Here is a 23312-nt window from a genome sequence, read left to right as displayed (position 1 = left end):
TTCTGGTTATTTCAAATATTTGTTATGCTTAACAATTTATTTTAACAGAAGTTTATATTATTATACACAACTTTCATCGTTTTACAAAAAGGCCTTACGTTGATAATTAAAATCTAATTTAGCTAAATGACGATTTTTTTTTCTCTTTTGTCGAAGTTTCGTTTTTCAGCTTTTCCGTAGATGCCGAGGTTTTTTAAAAACATAAATAGGTTATCAGGTTTATAATTATCGTTCAGATCGACCATACATGTGGGCTGTAATGGTACACTGGTCTACATAATTGTATTTCGTATGTATTGCAGTGATTTCTAATTAATTCGCGTAATAAGTATGCCTATTCTGCATGCAAACAAAATTATAAACGTATTTTACAAGACATGTAAAAAATAAAGGAATCTAATATGATAGGTTAGAGTTATAAAATAAAGTCTGTTTCGGTTTTTAAATCTCAATTCACAAAAGTAAACGTCAGGAATTGACGATCAATATGACGAACTTATAAAGAGTGCACCCTTTTTTAAAAAAGGACCGACAACGTTTAGGTGGAGTAGTCGACCGCTCCGCTGCCGTTCTGCTGCATACGGACTGACCGGCGTCGGGTCACTATCCGTGCCGGTGCCGCAGGAGCAGCTGGATCGCTTGCCTCGATTGGAGCTCCAGCCACCACTCCCGTTTCCGCGTTGTTGCTGGTCGCCACCGCAGCAGCAGCTGCCTCTTCACTGGCCATTCCGGCCACGGCATTGTCCAGGACCAGCGGCACGGCCAATGGCGTCTTCAGGGGCTGATGTTCTTCTTCAAGCTGCGAGTTGCGTCGCGTGGCTATGCCTCGCAGCTTGGACTTTTTGGGCGGCAGAGTACGAGGGGCGGTAACTTCCCTTATTTGCGGCGGTTCCTGGACAGTGTTGCCCACTGGCGTTGTTATGGGCACCACTATTGCTGGCATCTCTTCCTCCTGATAGTTTCGCTTGCGGGCTAGTCGCGCCGCATTCCCGTTGCTATTGCTGCTATCGTCCGCCAGTTGTATCTGTGGCACGGCCACGATCTGTTCGTTGTTAGCGTTGCCATTGTAACAGTCTGAATTTGATGGGATGCTCGCCAGGCAGGCGTTCTCATCGATGGTTTCTAGTTTGCTTGTCGTCTGGCTGGTGGCACCATTGCCGTTGGTCGCTTGCGTCGGTGTCACGACCTCATCCTTGGTGCTTATCTGCTTCAGCTGGGCGTTCTCTTTCTCCAATGTCTGGATGCGATCGCGAGTAGTCTTCAGTTCTTGCTGTAGAAACAGAATGGTGCTCTGCATACCTTCCACGTCTTCGTCCAGCTCTTGTAGGAAGTCGTCCAGCTCTGCGAATTAAGGTGTTCTTATTAGTCAATTGTATCTGTTGGTTTTGGGTAAATAGTGATGTTTGTCCTCTTAATGCTTCTATCTCGCTTAATTATTATTTTTCTATGTCGTTGCTCTTTCTTCCAAACCAATTGAAAGTATTCTAAGGTATTTGTATGCAATCTTCTTAGTTTATCGATATCTTTTGAATGCTGTATACTACGTTACAATTGTATTTTCACAGCTGATTTTAAATTCAGGGCTATGTATAGTACTACCCTGCGTACACTCTTCTGGTGCTCGTTCGCCCCTACTTGTTCTTCCATCCCAGTAATTAGCATTACATGAACCAATTGCAAGTAACTTACCCGACTGCGACTTCTTGACCTCCTCGCTGAAGCTTTTCTGCATCGCCAGTTCGGTCTCCAGCTTGGCCAGTCTGCCATTGGAGGTCATCTTGCCCAGCTCCTCGTTCTCCTGATAGAGCAAACGGCACTTGGCCATCAGGCGCTTGCCGGTGTTGGAGTCCGGTGTGAACTTCCAGGCGGACAGCTCATTCTGGGTCTCCTCCAGCTTGGCCTTGGTGGCCTTCAGTTCCTTTTTGAGCCGTTCGAACAGAAGGTTGACCGCCGGATCGAGAAGGGCAGTGCGCAAAGCCAGGGCAGTCGGCGCCTGTTGGGCCTTGTACTCGGCAATCTGGCTCTGTAATCGGCGAAATCATTTGTATTCGAATATGGGAGAGTTATGGTATGGATTAGATGAGCCTACCACATAGTCCTGGAATTCCTGCTCCTTGTTGGCCAGCCGCCGCATGAGAATCTTCTCGCGTCGCAGGGCATCCGCGCATTGCTGGCCCATGCGGGCCTGCTCCAGTTTGAGATTATCGATCTCATCTGCGAATCGAAGGATGGGATTAGCTATTGGAATCTGGAAAAGGGGTTGCAAGCTGAGAGAGCCACTCGGTTCTTGGTTTGCACGAGACTTTACAGTATTGTTTAATACATATTTTACAAGTTCTTAGTGGGCAAGGCAAAGTGTTTGTTTTAAGGTGGAACTTAATACGAAATCATACCAATGCGTTGCAATCATTCGTGTGAGTTCGTGACATGGTCGGTGGAAAAGGCCGCATCCCGTCGTCAATCTCTGGCTGATATTGATATTGATTTTGATTCGATGCGAGGGTCACAACCACTTGAACTTGCACACGATCTTGATTTCGATTTCTTCGTTATCTCTGGCATTATCTCTGGCTTGAACACTTGAACAACCACACCTGCCATTATTTTCGTATTGATTTCTTGCCGTTGCATTGGCATTTGCATCGAACTTGATCGGCGATTGAATTCGAATCTTCGCGGCATTTTTGGAATTGCATACACTGTGGGAAACAACGACGACTGGTTGATACATTTTTGTGGCATGGCAAACTGAAAATATTTTTGAAAAACACTTGCAAAAAACTCGACGCACACACTGGGCTCTCGAAAGCTTTCTCGTATACACGTACACTGTACATGTACGGGCTTGAAAAGCTCTCCCTTCTCTTTTCTTTTTCTGCGGCATTTTCGAACACTCTTTTGTCATACAAAAAGTTTATTGACTTTGCATTTTCGTTTTGTTGTATTCGTTGTGCAAACACGTACTTTACTTTGTAGTTGTATTTATTCAGGCGAGTAATTATGTATTTTTAATTGCCGAGGCAAGCCAGCGAGTGTGCGTGTGTCCCACATGGCCGGTAAATTGATTGATTGGCGGCCAGTTAGGCGCTAAAAGTCAATTGAACTCTTACCAACGCGAGTTCACACGCACACAATCGTTTTGGCGCCCTCTTCGAGTATGGTCGCTTAGCACACGGAGCTAAGCTTCGGCATTCACTTTTCAACACACTTTACTTTGTTTTCATTTGGTTGTGCACTGTCACTCATTACTCGGTTAGTTACAATTTTATTCTAGCGCAACGAGGTGGGAGCGCGAGAGAGGGGCAGGGAGAGACCGTATATAGGGGCAGAGCGAGGGGCGCAGACACGTTGGCTCTCTCCTTCCTCTCCCCACCACTCCACGCTTCTTCTTCTGGCACGTAGGCAAACGGAAAGTGGTCGCAAAACGAAAACTGTACACCGCGAAGACGGGGAACAGACGAGAAATCGAGGAAATGGGAGCCCTCCGCTTTAAGTTATTACATTATATACATTTTTGGCGATATTCTTCTTTATAGTACTGGAAGGCGTGTTTCATTTGGTTATTCAAGATTGTGATTGATCCCAACTCCCACTGGAGCAGCTTTAGCCTTGGGATTTTTATTTAAGTGGCATCTTTAGATTACTTGTATTATATTTATGAAAACCTCCTGTTACTGTTTATTGAAATCAATAACGATTTTATTATTTTAAGCTTTGTTTGCAAGCTAGGTTTTGATTGTTTCAATTTGTTTTGTTATTGATTATCAAATGATGTTTTATATAGTTCTTTTGCACAACACTTTGTAAGCACTTTGTAACTTTCCCAGGCTTTGCCTTTTCTCTTAGTTCATATGTGGGTACTATATTACTTTTCTTCTTTTGTGGTCCTTTTAAAGCACTTTCACTGCATGGAACTTTGCTGCGGAGGTGTATAAAAAAATAACTCAAGCCATAACCAAAACGCCGCTGAAAGATTGTTCGTAAAGAGAGTGTTCGCTTCGATTCGATTCACATAATGATGTACGTTGAGTTCTTTTCCGAGTGTTTTTCATAAACAAATTCAGTGACACAAAAACCCAAGTGGAGGGGGAGAGAAGTAAACTAAATAAACCAGGTTTTCTGTGGCTTCGTTCATTCAATTTACACAGAGTTGACACTTTGAATCGTGGTTTTTGGGTTTGAAAGAGTATGTATGTATAAAGGGGTATTATACAGATCAGATCTCTGATCAGATAGCAGTGTACCAAAATGTGCAAAATACCTTCGAGCAAGCGTTGTCGCTGTTCGGCGGCTGCAACAGCCTCTGCAACAGCTGCTGCGTGTTGCTGCTGCTGCTGTTGCTGCTGCAAGTGTTGCTGCTCCTGATGGTGATGATGGTGCGGAAGGTGATGATGGTGATGGTGTGACGACGTGTCCTCCAGGCCCGTGGGCGTTGGGGAGGCGGGGCCGCCACTGACTCCGCTAGTTTGGCTGCTGCTTAGGATATTTAGGTTTTGCTCGTATTTGGTCGGGGGCATTTTATCGTAACTGTTCATCAAGGGTCTTTGATCGTCCATAGTCATTGCAGCGACACTCATTATTAGAAAATTAAAACGCTGTTGTTGTTGTGGGTCCTTTGCTGGCGTTGTTGTTGTTAACTTTCATAGGGGCCGCTCGCTCGCACATACACACAGACGCTCTCACCAATACTCCCCCACTCACACGCACACTCGCACACACCAATGGCGACGCGTATTGCGAACGTTTTGCAAAACGTCGATTTCGCGTGTTTTTCGCGATCGCTTGGCCCTCAATTAATGATAGATCGCTGGTTTGTCCTTTACTTCACACTTTACGTATGTTTTTGGTAGAATGGGCAAGCTTTTAAGACGTAATTGCCTATTTTTTCAACGCTGCGAAGAGATTTCTCGATTGCTTCTGATAACTGTGTGCTGAATCCAACATGGCGGAGCTGGAAAATACCAGATTTGCCATTATTTAAGAATGCACCTCTGGGTTCGGAACTCCGATATATTCTAGCGATGGCACAATCTGGGTTCTGTAAAGTATATACGCTAGCTGGAGTTTACTAACGATACAAAGAGGCTGCGTCTTGCATCTTGCCCAAGGTAGTCATAAGGTGGTAGAAATAAGATGACTTATTTCATGCCAATAACAAGCGGATATGTTAAAGAACTCGAAATAATTTGTCAAGAACTCAAATAATTTTAGTAGTGCTTCAAAACAAAACAGAATCGAAATCAATCAGTGGGAATATGGCATTTTAAATTCGCTATTTTAGCTATAGTTGACCTATTTTTACAGGCCTGTAAGGGGTCACACTGATCGACTGAATGGAAATTGTTTTGTTTTAAAAACGAAAAATATGGCAGAATCCTCGCATGTTCAAGTTAAAGTGGAACAGCCGAACATTAGAGAACGTTTGAATTTGCATGTCAAGCGGCGCTTGCAACAGGACGCAGAAAATTCCGTCGACAGCACAGAGCTATTGCCGAGTACTGCGAATTCGAAGCGCTGCAAGGGAAAAGATGATTCCAAGCCTCGAAAAACCAATCAAAAGCGCACAGAAAAACCCAAAACGGAGGCATCAAAGAGCAAAAAAGGTGGTATTCTACGTTTTGTGTAAGCATAACATTAGCATATTGGTTTTTAGTGGGACAACTCGGCAGTCCGGCCGCGGAGCCGGATCTGGATGAACAGGAACAAGAGGGTATTTCTCTGGAGGCGACGGACGCCAAATCCGTAAGACGGGACTGTTGCAAAAACGCAGACATTCTGAACATGGTGTTGAACGTTAAAAAACGCACTCTAATGCAGGATCCCGAAGTTCAAGCCTTCTGGACCAAAGTAATGACAGCAATTAAGAGTTGAATAAAAGCAGCATAATGCTTACATTCGGTCGCCGTTGCTGTACTTGGTAATCGTAAGGTAAAAGGGTACATTGCAAAATAAGTGTATGTATAGGCAGAATTCCTTTAGGACCCTTTAAAATAGGTACATGCAAGTATTCTTGATAAGATCACTAGCGTCAAAATCTAAGAAATTATAAGAGATAGAACCTTGTGATTGTGCATGCGCATTTCAGGGATTCCCGAGAACTGCAGTCGAAATAGGACTTTTTTACATTAATTCATTAAAAAGTAACAGGCGCCCTGCAACTTCGGAACACTGGCATCGTTACTAGCTTCTCTCTCAAGCTGACCCTTAACCCCCAGTACCCTCATCTCCGATTTTTAAATCGGTAAGACTATATATGGATAGTCGAAGCACTCGAGTGACTCGACTGTGGTGCTTTTACATTTCTTACACTGTCATATTAATATTTATAAAAAGCTTACTTATTAACGATGTAGAAATAAAATAAAAGTGGGTAAAAATCCATATATTTTAGTACAATTTACAGAAACGGCAAAAATACCTTAAAGAAAAAGTACTGTGTGGTGTGACACGTTGGCCAAAAATAACTTAATTTGTAATATTTCAGCGCATTAAAGAATTGAGATGGTCAGAAAACATTTTGGAATAATCTCCGTTTATGTGTATTTTACAATTTCGAGTTATCAACAAGTCAACAATTTAAGGAGATTTTTTATCCTGCGGGTAAACAAATATGTTGAAAGTCGTAGATGCTTGATCAAGCGAGGGCGTTCCCCAAGGAAACGTTCTCTGTCCCGTTTTGTATAGCCTGTTTACTATTGACCTGCCATGTCCTAAAGAGCCGGGCACATTCGCCGACACTGCCTTCCTTGTGAACTTCTCTTACCGTTTCGAAGCGTCAAGGATCACAGGAAATTCTTGACTCTGGGGGCAAGTGGACAAATAGGTGAAATATATATATAAATTGATGAAACTCGCAACAACGAAGTTTCACTTTGAGAGATCAGATCTTTTCTAGGGTGGAGCTTCACGACATCCTTACCCCACAATCCCCCCAGGAGCAGTACTTGGGCTTGATCTTGGACAAGCGGCCGGAATCAGCACACAGCAAAAAGAGCAGTAACATATCGAGCTAGGCTTCGGAAGCTAAACTGGTTGTGAAGCCGACGAGCAAGACCATCCTGTGCCACAATGTGTTGCTGTTTAAATCAATTGTGGTGCCCTCAATGACCTTTTGGTTCAGAGCTCCGTGTACATCTGGAACGACGACAGATTAACCGGAATTCCAGTCGGTAGGACGCGCTGGCTTTGATAGGGAGGAGGAAAAAGGCCGCCCGCTAAGGGACAGCTGGAGGGGACATCAGTACCCATTGCCAGGATGCTGGGCGCTAATTTGTTTATTTGTGCACCATTTTCTTTTTTTTAAATTTGTCAAATTTTTCGCGGCCAATAGTATGACCATGTCATATGCATTGCGGGTGAACTTTGAAATCTTCGGTCACTAAAAAACATTGCTTTGGTACATGCGAAGAATTTGTTAATCGCATAGCTCCCATTCGTTCATGTACTTATAAGAATCTTTGGCGCCATTATACCATTTTCAAATATGCACAAAAATGCTGCTGTTTCCTATTGGCTAGAATTCTATTTTGAAACGCAAACTTAGCTCATACGTAATCGTAAAACCAGTAGTGGAAGAACTAATCATCATATATTACTTTTTATCTTTGATTGCATGTGGAATCCATTTGTTTTTAGTGTTGCAATTCAAACAATTTTAAAACCCTAACAACATTTTGACAGCGTTTTTGAGCAGGTCACCACAGTGGAACGGTGAAAAACCTTTTATATATTTTTAGTGTCGTAAATGTGTATAACCTTTTAATTACATTACATTAAATTTTTACAGACTTCTAAAACAGTTAGGAATGCAACATTAAACACATGTATGAGCTTTGAGGATTGTCTGGGTTTGGTGCGCAGTCTCGTTCTCGCAGAAGTCTCCAGAGAACTTTTTGGGAAAACTCGCCGGCCGCCACAGAAGCGGCCTGCGGACAACTGCGGATTCGACAGAGCGCGCAGAAAGAATTTCACCGTGTTTGGGGTTGCATCGCGTCGCGTGATCGCATCACAGAGTCCACAAAAAATAAGTAAACGTTTGGCCATAATACCGAAAATTGTGAGTCCGAGTTCGACTGCGTGACATCGTTAAAGGTAGCCGAGGAATCAAACTGGGTTTAAAGTGGCGAGAATTCGCAGTTTTGGGACCATCGGCGCTAACGCCGTGTTAGATAATCCCGATTCAGTGGCGCGGTTCACTATCGATTTAACTTTTTCGCTTGGTTTCTCAGAAGGGCGCTCGCACCCCTCTCTTTCGTCGGAAGCCCACCCTCTCTCTTTCTCATTCTCAGGGTGACGGGTTCTCTCTTTCTCTGTTTCTCTCGGTCGCTTTGACTTTGTGCTTCGTCCTTGCGAGAGAATTTGCACTGAAATCGCACTTAAATCGGACCACCCGCCGGAACCCTTCACCCACAACTTTCCACCCCTTAGCCCACAGACCACCCCTTTTACCACATTCTTCGCGCGGATACCTCCCCCACCCATTTGCTGAGCCCTTTCCCCGACGCCCCACTTTCTTTTCGCTTTTCATTTCGGGGGTTTTTATTCCACTTTGGTGTCATCAGCTTGAAATAGTTCGAACGCCAGGGAAATTCCAAATGTCTCCACTCTTACGTAAATAAATAAAAGAAAACTTCCAAAGAAAGTCTTTATGGAAAAGCACAGACAATATGCGTGGGGTCTGGTATTATATAACTGCCAACTTAAAAGTGAAAAGTGACTCCAAAATAACGGAGAACAAAGTGCTTGAGTGATTACAAAACAAACTCAAACTTCGAGTGGTTCAAAGGAGAATGGACTATAAGCAAATCGAGGAAAACTGAGTAGTTCTCTATGGCAGAAAGGCTCAAATAAAAGTGAAATGGCCAATAAACTTGGCTAAGTTCACGGTAGCCATCTCATAAGCTTGGCTCTATGACTAGGAGTCCATTATCCCGAGGCCTTCGACGGTGTTACACAACAAGAGTACACCCAACCCCTAATAATTTTACCTGGGCGACCATTTATGCCACCTCGCTGCTCCGCTTTTTGTTCTTTCTATTTTTTAATGGCTAAATCGATATGCCAGATTCGTGCTTCTGCCAGTTGTCTATTACATAACAACAAACAGAGCCAGCTCGGGGAAAGCCCACTGCCAGGATGTGAGCTCAAACATTTCCCGGAGGAAACGCCAAAAGACGGGGACAGTTGATAACAGAAAAGAGGGGAATGGAAGTGTAGTGAAGAAAGTGGGCTAGGACAGGGCCTGAACTGGGTCAGTTATTGAATTTTCCGAGGAGAGAAGCATGGGGCCTCCTGTTCTGCAAAGTGCAGCTGAACATCAAATGCTGACGGGGAACTATCTTGAAACAGTCCCACTCAATCAAGCCATCCCCCGAGTTACGTACCACATAGCCACAAATATCCACACATATCCACATACAGCCTGTCGATTGCAACTCTTCGTGCTTGCCCGTCCGTCGTCCGACAACAACCCCGTTTCGTTGGGACTGAGTGGCCGACATGACAGCGGCCCCTTGACTACCATATTGATTGGCTTTCCATTTGCTCGGTTTTCAGCCGTCCTCCTCTAAGGAGCCTCCTTCGATACCTGAGTTTGTGTGCCAGAAACCCTGATTTTGGTTACGGCGTGGCGTAGCGTGATGCTCGTCATGCTGATCTGAACGCCCACTTTGTTTTTCCCCTTCTCGGCTCTCTACAATTTGAAGCGGGCAGTGCTCTGGAATCGAGCTAAGGCTTCGGTGCATTGCACTTTTCCCGATTACGTGCCATAAAGGGCTGGCAATGGGGTTGTGGTTGCAGTGGGGCCGAAATGTCTAATGGAGCTGCAGGGGTCCCGGAAATAGACTGACAATCTAATTACTTGTGTTCCGAAAGTGACCTACTTATGTTCTCACGAAGTCGTAGCAGGGGTCGCCACGTTAGTCAAGAAAAACACTTTAATTAGAGAATGCAGATACTATCGTAATGTAACGGATGAAGCGAGCGTTTCCGACCCCATAAAGTTATATTTTGACGATCAGGATCACTGGCCGAGTCTATCCGAGAACAACTGTGGCGGCTGGAGTTTTAATGCTCGAAACAAAATTTTAACTGGAATGTATTTGTCTCATCCATACCCATCGATTGACCTACAAAAAGTTGGTCAAGCCAAAGAGCCAAAAGGCTCTAATCTGTCTGCGCCCGCATACTATATTCTGAAGTAGCGGGTAGGTGGCGCTTTACAGTATCCCTCTGCGGCTTAGTCGAGGCTCTCGACCAAAGCGTTCTTCCTTGCTTTTAATTGAAAAGTCAGCAACGAAGATGACTTGATGTACCTATCAAATTGTTCCGATTCTACCAAAATGCGTCGTAGGAGGCAGGTGAATAGTGTCGAATGCACAAGTACGCAGTACGTAGCCCAACAAAGCCTTTTCTCTTGACAAATATGTATGAAAAGTCAAAATAGATAAACCCTTGTCCTGGGAGGCCCAAAACCCTTTGCCGCAATGGCAAGGACTGGCCAAACTATAAAAGGCCCGCGAGCGGTGGAAAACCGAAGACTTAATGGGAGGTACGTACAGGTAATTTGTCACCTCGCTACCGACAGCCGTTGGCAGTTACCCACCGCCCACAAAAAACTGGTAGTGCTGCTGGAAAACCAATTGCCTGTTGGGCCGAAAGGAAGGGTGCGCTGGCACAGCGTTTGAGCAATCATTGCAAACCAATTAAATGGGCAGTCCATCCGACAAAAAGGAAAAGTGGTGAATTAAAAACCGACCAAGTAACTCGTCACTCGAATGGGTCCCGCATGGGATCCACAAGCCCACTAATTGGGTCGCCAGAGGGCGCGCGTCATCAGGCAGAAGGAGAGTCCGCGCGGCAGAGTGTGGGGTGAGAGAGAGCGCGCTGGTTGCACTGCGCCGTCTCCCTGCGTCCCCTTCCCGCCCTCGGACTGCACTCGATTTGTTTTCTCCTCCCCGCCCCTCCGGGTTTATTTTTGCTCTGCGATTTTCACTTTCCACGCAGTCGAATTATGTGTAACGTTTTCGCTAGTCGTCCGCGGGTGTTCGGCAATGCATTTCCTGAATTACTTTAACCCTCTCTCGCTTCTCCGCCGCACCTTCCAGGCTAGCATGCTAATGTAGCATCGACGGCTCGCAGACTGCCCAGAGAAAGCGAAACCAAAGCGCCAGGAATCGAATTGTTGCTCCAGCCGCCGGACAAGGAGCGTGATTCACAGAAGCCAAGCTAAACCGATCGAATACCACTATACCCCAGGTGCACTCAGAATGTCGCCGTTCATGGAAAAGACGATGTTGCTGCTGGGCGTGCTCTGCTGCATACAAGGTAAGCCAAAGCCCCGCGGTTTATGCAACGCGAAAACACCCGGACCCCACATCACACAAGCACCCACCGACGCAGGTCCGAGCCCTGACATTTGGCTTTGTGTAAACACGCTTTCGGAAGGCAGTACGCCGCGATACCATGGACCGGGGAAAGTGGTCGTGGCGCGGCCGAGTCCCCAAACTGAATATTGTTGAGGCCATCGCTCGTAATGTGTTGGGCATCAGTACAACCCTGTTCCCTCCAGTATCTGCACTCTTGGTTTCAAAAACAAAATTCCAACGAAGTGTGGTTATTATATGAGAACAAATCATAAAAATATTTTTGTAGATACCAGAATAGTTCGCTATACAATGAAATCGCCCTATGAATAGCCCTGATCAGAGAAAAATCTCCACAGAACAAATTGCTTGGGGTTAGTTTTCTTAAATCGACAAGGTAGATACCATCAATACCTTCGCCGTTTGGGCAAATTAGCCACACTTTGCAGATTACTAAGTAGTAAGCACGGTGCAGTTCATATATTACGTAATCATAATGCCCCTCGTAAAACATTTGTGAAGTAAAAACTACGCTTTTTCGGCAGTAGCTATGAGATTGCTAGACATTAAGATCGTAGTTCCGGACATCGCACTCAATTTTTTAAACACGAAGCTGGTTCCTGCTGCCACTTTACTGTACTATTTCTTGTATGTGTGATCCCATCGGCGGGTTCTTCTATCTACCTTTTGCAGTGACTACTGCCCTGATGTGCTATGACTGCAACAGCGAGTTCGATCCCCGATGCGGCGATCCCTTCGAGCCGTACTCCATTGGAGAGGTGAACTGCAGCAAACAAGAGCCTCTGGAGCACCTCAAGGACAAGTACAAGCCCACCCTGTGCCGCAAAACCGTTCAGAAGAGTAAGTTGCTACCAGGCAGCCAGCAATTTGCCTACTCACCGTGACTTTCTCCACAGTTTACGGGAAGACCCGGATCGTAAGAGGCTGCGGATACATCCCAGATGAACACACTGACACCAAGTGCGTGAGGCGCTCGGGAACCCACGACGTGGCTGCCATCTACTGCTCCTGCACCAAGGATCTGTGCAACGGAGCCAACTCACCTCTCGCCAAGTGGATGATGCTGCCCCTTGTCTTCGTCGCCGGACTTACACTCCTGCTGAACTCAAGGCACACAATACGATTCCAGAGCTCGTAAATTGAGCTCGAACTACCACTTCACTGAGTTCACTGTACTTATCGTTTTTGACCTTGTTTTAGGTGGTTTTCGTTTCAAATCCGCAATCGATGCTCATTAGTTGCATAATTTACTTTAATGTTCAATTTAATTTGGTCGTAAGCGTAAAAGTAATAATAACATGGAAATTTGATTAACCTTTTTCATGGGTTCACACACACACTATAGAACAGGATATAAACAAGAAGGTGATCGAACTTTTTGGGGCAGTAACAAATAAAAAATGTTTAAGCTTTTGTTAATTTAACAATACAAAAAACTGCCAGTAAATGTCTCCGCCTAGAAAAGAAAAAAGTTTGCCCCAAAAAAACTAAATAAACAGTACAGATCACTGGTTTGTTCATTGCATAAGTCACAACCGAAAATGATGTTTGTCATGATGCAGAAACACCTTTGATTCTGAGGCAGATTTACCACCCGTGCATTAAATCGGAAAAAATAGCTGCATCCCTGTTCCATGCTTGTTGACTTTGGGTAACAGCCTTAGTACAACCCGAAAACTTTCAACATTTTCATTTTTTCGTTGTTTGTGGTTGCACTTTACCCATATTTTTGCCTAATACGTTTACAATGGAGGTAAATCCTGAGAGACAAGCCCCACGAAGCAGTGCCCCACGAAGCAGTGCCCCTGCAACAATTCGGTTTTGTGGTGTAGAATGCCGAAATTCTATTCTTTTGAAGCGCTTTTACCGCATTTGATTTTTTTTAAATTATGTGTATTTAGGAGCTTAACATGTACTAAACGAGCCATTACTCTTGTTTTCTTTCCAAACTTGTTTCCCAGTTATTATGTAACTCAAAACAATAAATGGGGTAGGGCAAACCTTAAAGGCAAACCCATTATGAAGCCTATTAGTGCAAATTCTAAGGATTAACATCTATCTTTACGGCAAAGAATTTGCAATGATGTGTATTCATAACTCATTTGAAACCAGGAAATTGATCAAGAAGATTTAAATTAGAAAAACTTATTAAAATTTATACGAAGTAAATAAATTAAGATAAGACTATTTGCAAAACAAACGAGAATCCGTAAATTAATACCTCCAGAAGGAGTATACAATTTGTCCATTATAAGCTTCATACGAATTAAACCAATACATACTTTTCAGCTATGATCCCGATTATATTTTCACATGCGTTCGACTTCCGTCAGGCGGTAGTGAAAACGAAAACATGGCTGATATACATGAATCTTCCTAATACTTTAGACGGAAAGTGCGTACACATTTTGATTTGTGCCCCAAAACAACGCTAACACAAACCAAGGTACAGTCAACACAGAGCATGGCAGGATAATAAAAAGAGAAACACTAGCCAACATATAAAACAGTTACAAACACATCATTTTGTGTAGAAAAAGACATATATATGAAGAATTGCATAAACTATATAAAATTGTTTATTTAAGAATTATATGGAAAGATAATGAGATAACAACAGAGAAAAGCGAGAGCATATGTAGATAAACCTAACTAATTTTAATTTATAAAATGAATAACAAACACTAGCCGTTGTACCGTAATAGAAAAAAAAAACAAAAAATATTACAATGAAAAACGACAATTTGAGATCAATAATCTGTAACTAGTCAGAGTACTTAAGATACCATAACTAAATAATTATTTAAATTTTGTGTTCATCGAAATTAAATTTTCAAGAAAGTATCGCAAAAATATTGCAAATCAAGCACATCCAAAAATACTGAAATAACACAAGATCACGCCAACCTTTATAAACTGCAAATGTTTGAAAATAATAAAGAAAGAGTTAAAACACATTTTAGCGTGGATCATATCATTGAGCTTTGCTTCACAAGTGACGGGAAGACATTCTAAATATAAACTAAACTAAAAGAAAATGCAAACACAACGTACATACATACTTATACTTCAAATTATTTAATGCAACTGAAATATAAAAATGAGAAGATTAATAATGACAAGATTTCAAACAAGTTACTGAAACTTAAAAAATGTATGGATAAGCAAAAAGGGAAGAAATCTATAAAAAAAATACACACACCAAAAAGCTTTTGTCTGCGCTGGCTGAGTCGAATATTCTATAACCTACCTATAATACCTAAATATATATCAATATAATTTTCCTTCGTTTTTATATCACAGCAACACGTGTAGCAACAGAATGGGAAAATTATTTATTATGCAAGAAAATGACAAAAGAAAAACACAGCAGAGATAATAGAATAAATTTCATGAGCAGAAAATAATGATAAAAACAGAAAAGTGAATAAAGTGAACTTGTTAATTTTTAGCATTTAAGTCTGTAAAGCTCCGCTTGTAGATGAAAAATCAATAAATAAACTAAATAAAAAGGTAAATTCAATAAATGGAGACAAAAAGCTATAAGCTTTCACAACAAATACAAAACCAAATTTAATAAAAATACAAGGGTATTTATCTCATCCATTTATAATTATCTTTCCAACAGCTTTAAATACTAAATACTTTAAATGTGGTCAGTTGTTTGCTAAGCAATGGATTTATGGATTGCCAATCCTAAAATGCTTTTCACTAATACGAACACTTCGTTCGGGTTCTAAAATTTAAAGTATTTCATCTGAATATAATAGATTTAGCTAGTTGTTCCTTTAGTTCTTATATTAAGAAAGTAGATAGATCTGTGACAGAATTGTCAAACGAGATCGGGAAGCCAGTGTTGATGAACCAAAGAGGCGAATGGCGACGTGGAGGAGTTCAAGGACCAGGGATCAAAACAGTAAAGTTTCGCCACGAAATTTCGGACCCTGAGATTCACGTTTGGATTGTCATTATGTAACATCAGAAAGCACTCGACGGGTCATTGTGCACCATGACAATGCGGGCTCTCACACATAAGCTCGAACCAGAACCTTTTTGACCGGCCATCCGCCCTACAGCCCCTGGATTGCCACCCAAGAAATTATTTTGAGAGATAGATAATTTTTGATCCCATAAACCCTTCCACGAAATCTTTAAGTCAAAACTTGCTCTTGTCAATGATTAGTTATTGACGAAACCAACATAACTTTTGTCTTACCACTAAAACTAGGGGATACCATTGTGCACGGTTGAATATCGTAACAAGTTGTTTATTTTAAGTATGTTTATTTTAAGTGTGGAAAAGCCTTCTCTCTAGGCCAGTGCACTGGGGAAGAAAGCATTCTTGGCAATGGGCTGGTTGGACCTGCGCACGATTCTGATATAACCTTCCTCGCCCCACGTATCTCCGAAGGAGTTCAGGCACCGCCAGAAGTCCAAATTGGAGTCCGCGTCGTGATCGTAGCCCACGACCACCAAGAACTGTGAGCTCTTGGGGTTGGTCAGGGCCTTCGCCTCCTGCACGTACACCCCACTGGAGTATTGCATAAAGCCGAAGGTTGCCGGATTGTACTCCACGATTACAGGAAACCCGTTCGATACGTAACGCATTACAGCGGCGTCATCGTTGTCGGCTACTGCGGAGTAGCTGGCTAACTTCACACCCACTGACACTGAGGAGGGAGGCTGGCACATTCCCGGAGTTTTTAGTGTGTTGTTATTGGGGTAGTCCACCTCCGGATACAAATACGCATCCGTCAGCTGGGTGAGGTAGTTCAGGGCAGCCAGGGGTGTCTGTGTGCTGCATCCGGAGCCCATTCCCGCGCAATCGAGCAGTTGCTGGGCGGACAAGGAGGAGGGCAGTGGATTAGCCGTTTGCACAGCATTCAAAATCTCCACGGCCTTGGCGGTGGCGTAGGCCCAACTGCTGCTGCAGTTAACTCCTTGGTCCTCCACTGCTACGGTCAGTCCGAAGTCCGTGATGATATCGTAGGAGGCGGCTGCCGTTTGGGTGGTGGGTGGGTCACTGGCCGCCGACGACACCGTGGATAAGGCCTGGGGCAGAAGGGCTGCGAACTGGATCAAGCGAATGTCCGAGAACTGATTGACCGCCTCGCGATAAGTGGTACGATTCCGGTCCGCCTGGGCATTGTGCTGAGCCACCTGGTTGCGGTTGTAGATGAAGTAGTAATTGGCAAAGTTGCGCGCTGAGGTCGACGCATACTCCTTGTTGAATGTTGTCTAAAAGCGGAAAGAAAGTCATACATATATTTACATCATGCCGGATCAAATAAAACGGGGCCTACTACATTTCTTATGCATTCCCAAAAGAAAGCAAAGCACGCAAAAGAAAGATGCCATAGATTCCTGCCATGTGCGGTCGGTTCGTAGAGCGCTGATAATCTTCTTAGGGTAGCAGTGTACGAGAATGAAGTAAAAAGTCTAAGACTGCCTTTAAAGACGAACAGAACTTACTCAGATGGACACATAATTGTTTAAAAGGTCGACTTGCGTTTAGAATTTTTTTGGTTGGCAGACAGTGACCCTGAGCATATTTACTTAGCCAGCACATAGAATGCAAAGAAACCGTAATATTTATCATTGCCATTTTTTGAAAAGCAAGGGAAAACGCTTGAAAAAACATTACCTATCGTTGCTGCTTGTGAGATTTCAGTAGCAAGCGACATTACGTGAAACCTAGGTGGCGTTATACCTTTTTATATCCCTTATTCGTAGAGTAAAGGGTATACCCCATTCGTTAGAAAGTATGTATCAGGAAGGAGGAAGCGACCATGTAAAGTACATATATTCTTAGTCAGGATCTAGCCGTGTCCGTATGTCTGTCCGTCCGAAAAATAAAAAGCACAACTTCCCCCGAATGCAATATAACTTACTCTAAAAAAAAAGGGTACGAATGTCCTTGTCCTTTGATAACATTTTAACTAGGATGATTGTCCGTATTAAAACTGTAAAATGTATAGAACTAAACTCCCTTCACCTTAAATAAAATTTACAATGGCGTAACATTTTTACTGGGATAATTGTGAGTATAAAAACTGATTGTTTGACTCATAGAGATCGATTCTTCAGAGTAGTGGGAACTGTGTTCTCGTAATTGTATTCCTGTTACAGCTGGAGCACCTACCTCGTAAGTTTGAAAGTCCACTAAGTCCTGGCCATGGTTAAAGGCCCATCCGTCCTCAGCGGAGAGCAGAAAATAGCAAAGCAGCAACTTGAACATGACGAACCCCGAAATCCGGTCGAACTGATGCCGCATAGCAGCCCAGAACGGTCTTTTATAGGCACCGTCACTCTCCTTCTGATTGCAAACGCAAATATAAGTTTGCCGTACCACACCAACTTACTTTCGCAAGAAAAGTGCAAATAGATTTCTACAAGGCCTTGAATTCGCACTTGGCCTACAGCACATGTAGTACGCTAGTATCCATACCCATATTCCGGGCAGGTCGTTTCGATAAGCACTGGTTAGAAGAAAAAGTCGGGGTGCGCTGTGTTTGCCCAATAAACTTGTCAAATACGCTCTGCTTCGTATCGCTGCGATTCGGGGTTCTCGTACCTCCGTTAATTCGAAGTCCCCACTGCCCCAGTTCGGCAATACTGTACCCCATCCCGTAGCATCGTAAAAGAGGCTCTAGTACCAACTTATCGTCACTCGCCGAGGTTCAGTCCCTGCGCAGGCGTGAGTAATCACATTCATACTTTCATGGAGCCCATAAATATTGCAACACCCTCGACAGACCCGTTGGAAGTCTAGCTAAACGGCCGTAAGCCAAGTGCTAAATGAGTTGTTGGGCAATTTCCATCGCGGATATCTGGCACCTAACAGATATTTTAATTCGTACGTAGCAAGCTTCTTGAAACTCTGCAAAAGGTATCGTGGGTATATGGGCAGTCAATGAACTCCTTGGAAGTGCACTAGATTACTCGGACAATAGACGACCACAAATCTGTTAATTGAACTGCAAATGAATTCACAACGTTATAAATCTCTTGGTCGCACTTGAGGATTGATTTTGTGAATTTCACTTGTCATGGGAAACGTGAAGCTCATTAAATCAATTATATTAATAATTGCCTTTCCTGCAGTTCGATACATAACAGCTTGTTTGACTTTTTCCTTTTGTTTCAAATGAGTTAATAAATGTTGGTTTTGCCACCATCGTATTGACCAATAGACAATTACTAAACACGCACAAAACTAAGACAGTATAGGCCCATAAACCACATAGCCAGTGGAAATGAAGACGAATATGCTTTTCGGTTTTCCAAATGTTTAGCGTACTGGGGTTCATCTGGTTTCGGTCAGATGTCCGACAGCTGGCTCTGTGGACCCTATAAAACCGAGGTGTGCGCCTCGAGCGCAGCTTATAACCTCGCCGGTCGTCGTGTCTGCGCCATCTTCGCCCAGATCTGTAAACGCGAAAGACACAAATTTCAGATACCTATAAAAGGTGATTGAGCCGGGCTTTCAACATATTGTGTAGTGTGTGTTTTCGGTTTCTGCGTCCCATTCATGGAAGGCACATGAACGGACAAGAGAACTGACATCGCAATTAAAACATACATTTGAATAGAAATCGGGACTTATTGGGGGAATCCATCACCTTTCACCGACCCGGCATGTGATCGGTTATTCGGTATACAAAGTGAAATTTTGGTCTGCGGCTGCCTAATACGGCCCTCGGCTAGGCCGATCTTGGCCAAAGAAATAAAAATGGAGGCTACACGAAATAATAAATTTGTCGACCGAATCCAATGGTTACACCAATGTTAGGCATATGCAAATGAGCTCATTCATCAAAACTGTTGCACACAAAATCAGTTATATAATCAGTTATTAATTATGACTAAAATGGATCATTAGGCTGGCAAAAATGTAGGAACCCATGTTTCCATGTACAATTGATGTATACCAAATACAAGTAATTAAGTGCTTTACTTTCTTCGAATACATGCTAGCTAAAGGATAAGAAATTAATAAGTGTTTTTAATTGTTTATGCACTTGAAATTTCCCTCTATCAACATACTCGTTTTGCTTTGGATGGTTCAATGTCGGAAATTAGGTAATATTAAAATATTTACGACTCTCAAATAGATTAATGTGTATTTTGTGTATTTCGTTAGGAGTATCGCTGGTTATGCTATGTCCATAAATTAACATTAATGGCGTGGTTTCCCTTAGAGAGTAACAGAGTTATTAGATATTCCACAATCTCCCAGCTGGCGAGTTCGACTCGAGGTGAATGGACCGGTTGAATTTGCCTGTGATCAAAGTTGACAGATGTGGGAGCAAGGGGGTGGACGGATGGGGTAACCGTGTGTTGGCCAAGTGGTTACTTAACACTTTCCACTCTTTCTGTTTTCCTCCTTCCAGATGCGGATGTGCTCACCGATGTGGCTGCATTTGGCGCTGGGAATGGCCATGCTGGGTGCTGTGTCATTGCAGCGGCTGCAACCTTTCCCAAAGCTCTGCGATGTCCAAAACTTCGACGACTACCTCCGCCAAACGGGCAAGGTGTACTCCGATGAGGAGCGGGTTTTTCGCGAGAGTATCTTTGCGGCCAAGATGTCGCTGATCACGCTGAGCAACAAGAATGCCGACAACGGAGTGGCCGGATTCCGCCTGGGAGTCAACCCATTGGCTGACATGACCAGGAAGGAGATTGGCACCCTGCTGGGATCTAAGGTCTCCGAATTCGGCGAGTAAGTAGCAGCTAACTTAGTCAGGCTGGGGTGCTCACAGAACATTTCCAGGTCCTATTTAGCCATATTGAACTACACAAAATAGTATTAAAACTCCATGTGTGCTTTCATAAATTTAATTTATCTTTAAGATAATTTTAAGCGTAATTATACTACATCTTAGTGTATTTTTTACAACTTTTAAAGGAAATAAGTTTTTAATATTGAAAACGATTTCCTGGATACAGAAAACTATTTTTCAAAACTATAAATATTTTTAAAAAACTTGTTCAATTCTGATATGTTTTTGAATATGCATATATTTTGATGTGTGTATATGACATTGGCGAATAAAAAGTATTTGATCGTTTGCCTAATTAATGAATAAGTTATATATCTGAAAAAAACTTACATAATGAAATATTAGATACATGGAATTTTTTTCTGGTTTGTACGGCAGTTCTAGTTTGCAGTAACCATTTCCTATATTTAGGTAAGCTTTATTGATTAAAAATATTATTATTTATTATTATGCTAATAATCGCACGATGTGTGTATTTTGTTATTGTACTATGAAAAACAGTAGCAAAACCTAGTATCTTCCATGTAAGAGTGCAACAATTTTAATTGTCTGTAATGTGTTATTAATTGATCACTAGATTTAACGGATATTGCACTATGTCAGACTCTTTAAAGTAAAGAAAACTTAGATGAAAGCCAAGGGAAAGTCACACCTGTTTTAAGTTGCACAGTTCAAAAGTAACCCCTGAATCTACGCATTACGTGAGAGTAACTATTTTGTGGGCCTATTTGACGACCCGATGGGTTGAGCAAATTATATTATTGTTTGGGTGGATTCGACCAACATGTCAGTATACCCTGTGCACAAATTATCACCCACCTCTGAACATATATGTATGTCTGTCTGAGGCTATCCGTTTGATAATATGTTTATGATAAACTAGTTGTGTGAAAAATTCTGCTTTTGGGCTTGCCCTTAGCAAATACCAAAGAGTAAACAAAATCAGTTACAGCTTTTTAGAAATAAACAAAAGCTAAATAATGTTGAAAATAACTTAGAAAATTAACGATCCCATAATTAATGTGGTTTTACCTGTTTCTTTTGGAAATTCATTTAGCAATAATTTTATTATTTGCCAACTGTATTTTTTTGATTGTATTCATCAATCGCCAATCAAAACTTTTATAGTTAAAATGAAAACTATATTCATGCTAACAAGTAATAAACATACCAGGATTAAAATTTATAACTTTAACTTATTTTGTATGACTACACAATCGACAAATTTCTTCACAAAAATTAAAGTCAGAATTTATGTATTATGAAAGTGGGATTGCTACAAGTTTTTTACTTCGCCCTCAGGTTTGTTAAATTTATATCGAATAAAAACGTTAATTATAATAGAGTTAAGTAAAAGGGTATATTTTATTTAAATTGACCATTGCAGATAATTTATAAAAATAATAATTTTCTATTTAAAATAGTTGTATTTGACTTTTTTAATTCCACTAGCTTGCATATTTTGAATTTTGAAATGAAGTAGTTATTAAGGTTGTTTAAAGACATTTTCTTTGTGTTTTTATGATTTTAACTATGTCTCGAGTGACACATAACACATTTAGGGAATTAGATATTTTTTTTTTAAACTATAATATCACGCATTATTTTGCGGGGTAAATGAATAGGCTGCATTAAGTATATTGTGAGCTACAACTCGCCATCCTTTGAAAAACCGGTATTTTTGCCAATTCACAAAAAGTATTCTACAAAGCTAGGAGGTTTAAGTTATTCTCTTAAACAGCGTTGTAAAACTTTTTTGTTTGCGAAGTATCTCAGTTATTGGTAAAACTAGTTACAAATAGACTTTAAATATTTGCAAAGAGCCTCTTAGCATCACCAGCCGAATCGAACTATGTCTCTCCGTCCGTATGAGGAAACGATAAAGCTAGTGTACGGATTTGAAATGCAGTTTCTTGAGGTTCTTGAGCAGCAGAAGTTCATTTCAGCAGGTGGCCACAACCAGTCTCACGCCCTCTCTAAAACTTGTCCAGCGGTCACAGTTTTTAATATTTTGTATAAGTGTAAATGATATCTTGTTTTAGTTAGTTATATTAGTTAAATAGTTACATTTTGATTGAACGTAGTTACACTTTACACAGGCCGATATCAAAACCCCACATAATAAAAACTTTTAATAAATTGTAACGTTATTTAATGTTAAATTAAATGTATTGCAGGAGGTACACAAATGGGCACATTAACTTTGTGACGGCCAAGAAGAGTCCGGAGAGTGTCAATCTTCCGGAAAAGTTTGATTGGCGCGAGAAGGGAGGAGTGACTCCGCCCGGATTCCAGGGCGTAGGATGTGGTTCCTGCTGGTCGTTCGCCACCACCGGAGCTCTCGAGGGTCACATATTCCGCCGGACAGGTGTGCTGGCCTCGCTGTCGCAGCAGGATCTGGTGGACTGTGCCGACGACTACGGAAATATGGGATGCGACGGTGGCTTCCAGGAGTACGGCTTCGAATATATTCGCGACCATGGCGTTACCTTGGCCAACAAGTATCCGTACACGCAGACGGAGATGCAGTGCCGCCAGAACGAGACGGCCGGACGTCCGCCCAGGGAGAGTCTGGTGAAGATCCGAGATTACGCCACCATTACGCCGGGGGATGAGGATAAGATGAAGGAGGTGATCGCCACCCTGGGTCCACTGGCCTGCTCCATGAACGCGGACACCATTTCGTTCGAACAGTACGGCGGCGGAATCTACGAGGACGATGAGTGCAACCAGGGTGAGGTGAACCATTCGGTCACTGTGGTCGGCTACGGATCGGAGAACGGACGCGACTACTGGATTATAAAGAACTCGTACTCGCAGAATTGGGGCGAGGGCGGCTTCATGCGTCTGATCCGTAATGCCGGTGGATTCTGCGGAATAGCCAGCGAGTGCAGTTACCCCATTCTGTAGGCAAACAGCTTGTTCAGTTAGATAGATAGTTTAGAGAACCACGAATTTATAACTTGTTACTGTAGTATGTAGCGCTGCGGTGACGACGTGTAACCCATTAGTAACTCAAATAATAAATAAAAACTTCCGGTGTCACCACTTCCATATACGAGCTAGATTTATCAGTGCAGGAAGGTGCAGATTTCCTTTTTAAGTTCTTAGATCCTATTAAATTTCATAAGAAGAAGAAAGCGGT

At 42.4% G+C, this 23312-nt stretch overlaps 5 protein-coding genes across 8 annotated transcripts; 3 read left to right on the top strand and 2 right to left on the bottom strand.

Moving 5' to 3' along the window:
- On the bottom strand, nt 1-4936 carry LOC108029560 (pre-mRNA-splicing regulator female-lethal(2)D). Of its 2 annotated transcripts, none has more exons than XM_017101901.3 (4): nt 4262-4936; nt 2090-2214; nt 1690-2023; nt 1-1341 (listed from the first exon to the last, which is right to left on the bottom strand). In XM_017101901.3, exons 1-4 carry the CDS (start codon nt 4575-4577, stop codon nt 539-541), a joined length of 1578 nt encoding a protein of 525 aa, XP_016957390.1. In that variant the 5' UTR covers nt 4578-4936; the 3' UTR covers nt 1-538. The 2 variants fall into 2 exon arrangements, with proteins under 2 accessions (XP_016957390.1, XP_016957391.1); XM_017101902.3 differs by having other exon boundaries at nt 2394-4383.
- Nucleotides 4937-5287: 351 nt separating this feature from the next.
- LOC108029396 (uncharacterized) lies at nt 5288-6381 on the top strand. The gene is made up of 2 exons (XM_017101624.3): nt 5288-5603; nt 5654-6381. The coding sequence occupies exons 1-2, from the start codon at nt 5366-5368 to the stop codon at nt 5869-5871; spliced, it is 456 nt and encodes a 151-aa protein (XP_016957113.1). The 5' UTR covers nt 5288-5365; the 3' UTR covers nt 5872-6381.
- A 1507-nt stretch (nt 6382-7888) lies between these two features.
- Nucleotides 7889-14924, top strand: LOC108029681 (uncharacterized). Of its 3 annotated transcripts, none has more exons than XM_017102131.3 (4): nt 7889-8056; nt 11106-11325; nt 12057-12224; nt 12281-14924. In XM_017102131.3, the coding sequence occupies exons 2-4, from the start codon at nt 11268-11270 to the stop codon at nt 12520-12522; spliced, it is 468 nt and encodes a 155-aa protein (XP_016957620.1). In that variant the 5' UTR covers nt 7889-8056; nt 11106-11267; the 3' UTR covers nt 12523-14924. The 3 variants fall into 3 exon arrangements, with proteins under 3 accessions (XP_016957620.1, XP_016957621.1, XP_050743051.1); XM_017102132.3 differs by having other exon boundaries at nt 7889-8091; XM_050887094.1 differs by lacking the exon at nt 7889-8056 and adding an exon at nt 10295-10549.
- Nucleotides 14925-15636: 712 nt separating this feature from the next.
- Nucleotides 15637-17644, bottom strand: LOC108029371 (uncharacterized). The gene is made up of 2 exons (XM_017101599.3): nt 17527-17644; nt 15637-16622 (listed from the first exon to the last, which is right to left on the bottom strand). Exons 1-2 carry the CDS (start codon nt 17620-17622, stop codon nt 15696-15698), a joined length of 1023 nt encoding a protein of 340 aa, XP_016957088.2. The 5' UTR covers nt 17623-17644; the 3' UTR covers nt 15637-15695.
- Nucleotides 17645-18778: 1134 nt separating this feature from the next.
- On the top strand, nt 18779-23253 carry LOC108029378 (procathepsin L). Its single transcript, XM_017101605.3, has 3 exons — nt 18779-18853; nt 19778-20106; nt 22345-23253. Exons 2-3 carry the CDS (start codon nt 19778-19780, stop codon nt 23075-23077), a joined length of 1062 nt encoding a protein of 353 aa, XP_016957094.1. The 5' UTR covers nt 18779-18853; the 3' UTR covers nt 23078-23253.
- Nucleotides 23254-23312: the final 59 nt, after the last annotated feature.

The sequence above is a fragment of the Drosophila biarmipes genome, chromosome 2R, assembly GCF_025231255.1.
Source record: "Drosophila biarmipes strain raj3 chromosome 2R, RU_DBia_V1.1, whole genome shotgun sequence".
Taxonomy (NCBI): Eukaryota; Metazoa; Arthropoda; class Insecta; order Diptera; family Drosophilidae; genus Drosophila; species Drosophila biarmipes.
The sequence above is the reverse complement of the archived record's forward strand: the minus strand, read 5'-3'. Positions and strand labels throughout refer to the sequence as shown.

Excerpts from the sequence above, each read along its gene's own strand:
- LOC108029560 (XM_017101901.3), bottom strand. The coding sequence starts at position 4,577 with ATGAGTGTCGCTGCAATGACTATGGACGATCAAAGACCCTTGATGAAC. Across the intron at positions 2,215-4,261 it reads GCGACAACGCTTGCTCGAAG|ATGAGATCGATAATCTCAAA; the intron begins GTATTTTGCACA and ends TTCGATTCGCAG. Across the intron at positions 2,024-2,089 it reads AGGAATTCCAGGACTATGTG|AGCCAGATTGCCGAGTACAA; the intron begins GTAGGCTCATCT and ends CGCCGATTACAG.
- LOC108029396 (XM_017101624.3), top strand. The coding sequence starts at position 5,366 with ATGGCAGAATCCTCGCATGTTCAAGTTAAAGTGGAACAGCCGAACATT. Across the intron at positions 5,604-5,653 it reads GGCATCAAAGAGCAAAAAAG|TGGGACAACTCGGCAGTCCG; the intron begins GTGGTATTCTAC and ends ATTGGTTTTTAG.
- LOC108029681 (XM_017102131.3), top strand. The coding sequence starts at position 11,268 with ATGTCGCCGTTCATGGAAAAGACGATGTTGCTGCTGGGCGTGCTCTGC. Across the intron at positions 11,326-12,056 it reads CGTGCTCTGCTGCATACAAG|TGACTACTGCCCTGATGTGC; the intron begins GTAAGCCAAAGC and ends TACCTTTTGCAG. Across the intron at positions 12,225-12,280 it reads CCGCAAAACCGTTCAGAAGA|TTTACGGGAAGACCCGGATC; the intron begins GTAAGTTGCTAC and ends CTTTCTCCACAG.
- LOC108029371 (XM_017101599.3), bottom strand. The coding sequence starts at position 17,622 with ATGTTCAAGTTGCTGCTTTGCTATTTTCTGCTCTCCGCTGAGGACGGA. Across the intron at positions 16,623-17,526 it reads TGGACTTTCAAACTTACGAG|ACAACATTCAACAAGGAGTA; the intron begins GTAGGTGCTCCA and ends TTCCGCTTTTAG.
- LOC108029378 (XM_017101605.3), top strand. The coding sequence starts at position 19,778 with ATGCGGATGTGCTCACCGATGTGGCTGCATTTGGCGCTGGGAATGGCC. Across the intron at positions 20,107-22,344 it reads AAGGTCTCCGAATTCGGCGA|GAGGTACACAAATGGGCACA; the intron begins GTAAGTAGCAGC and ends AATGTATTGCAG.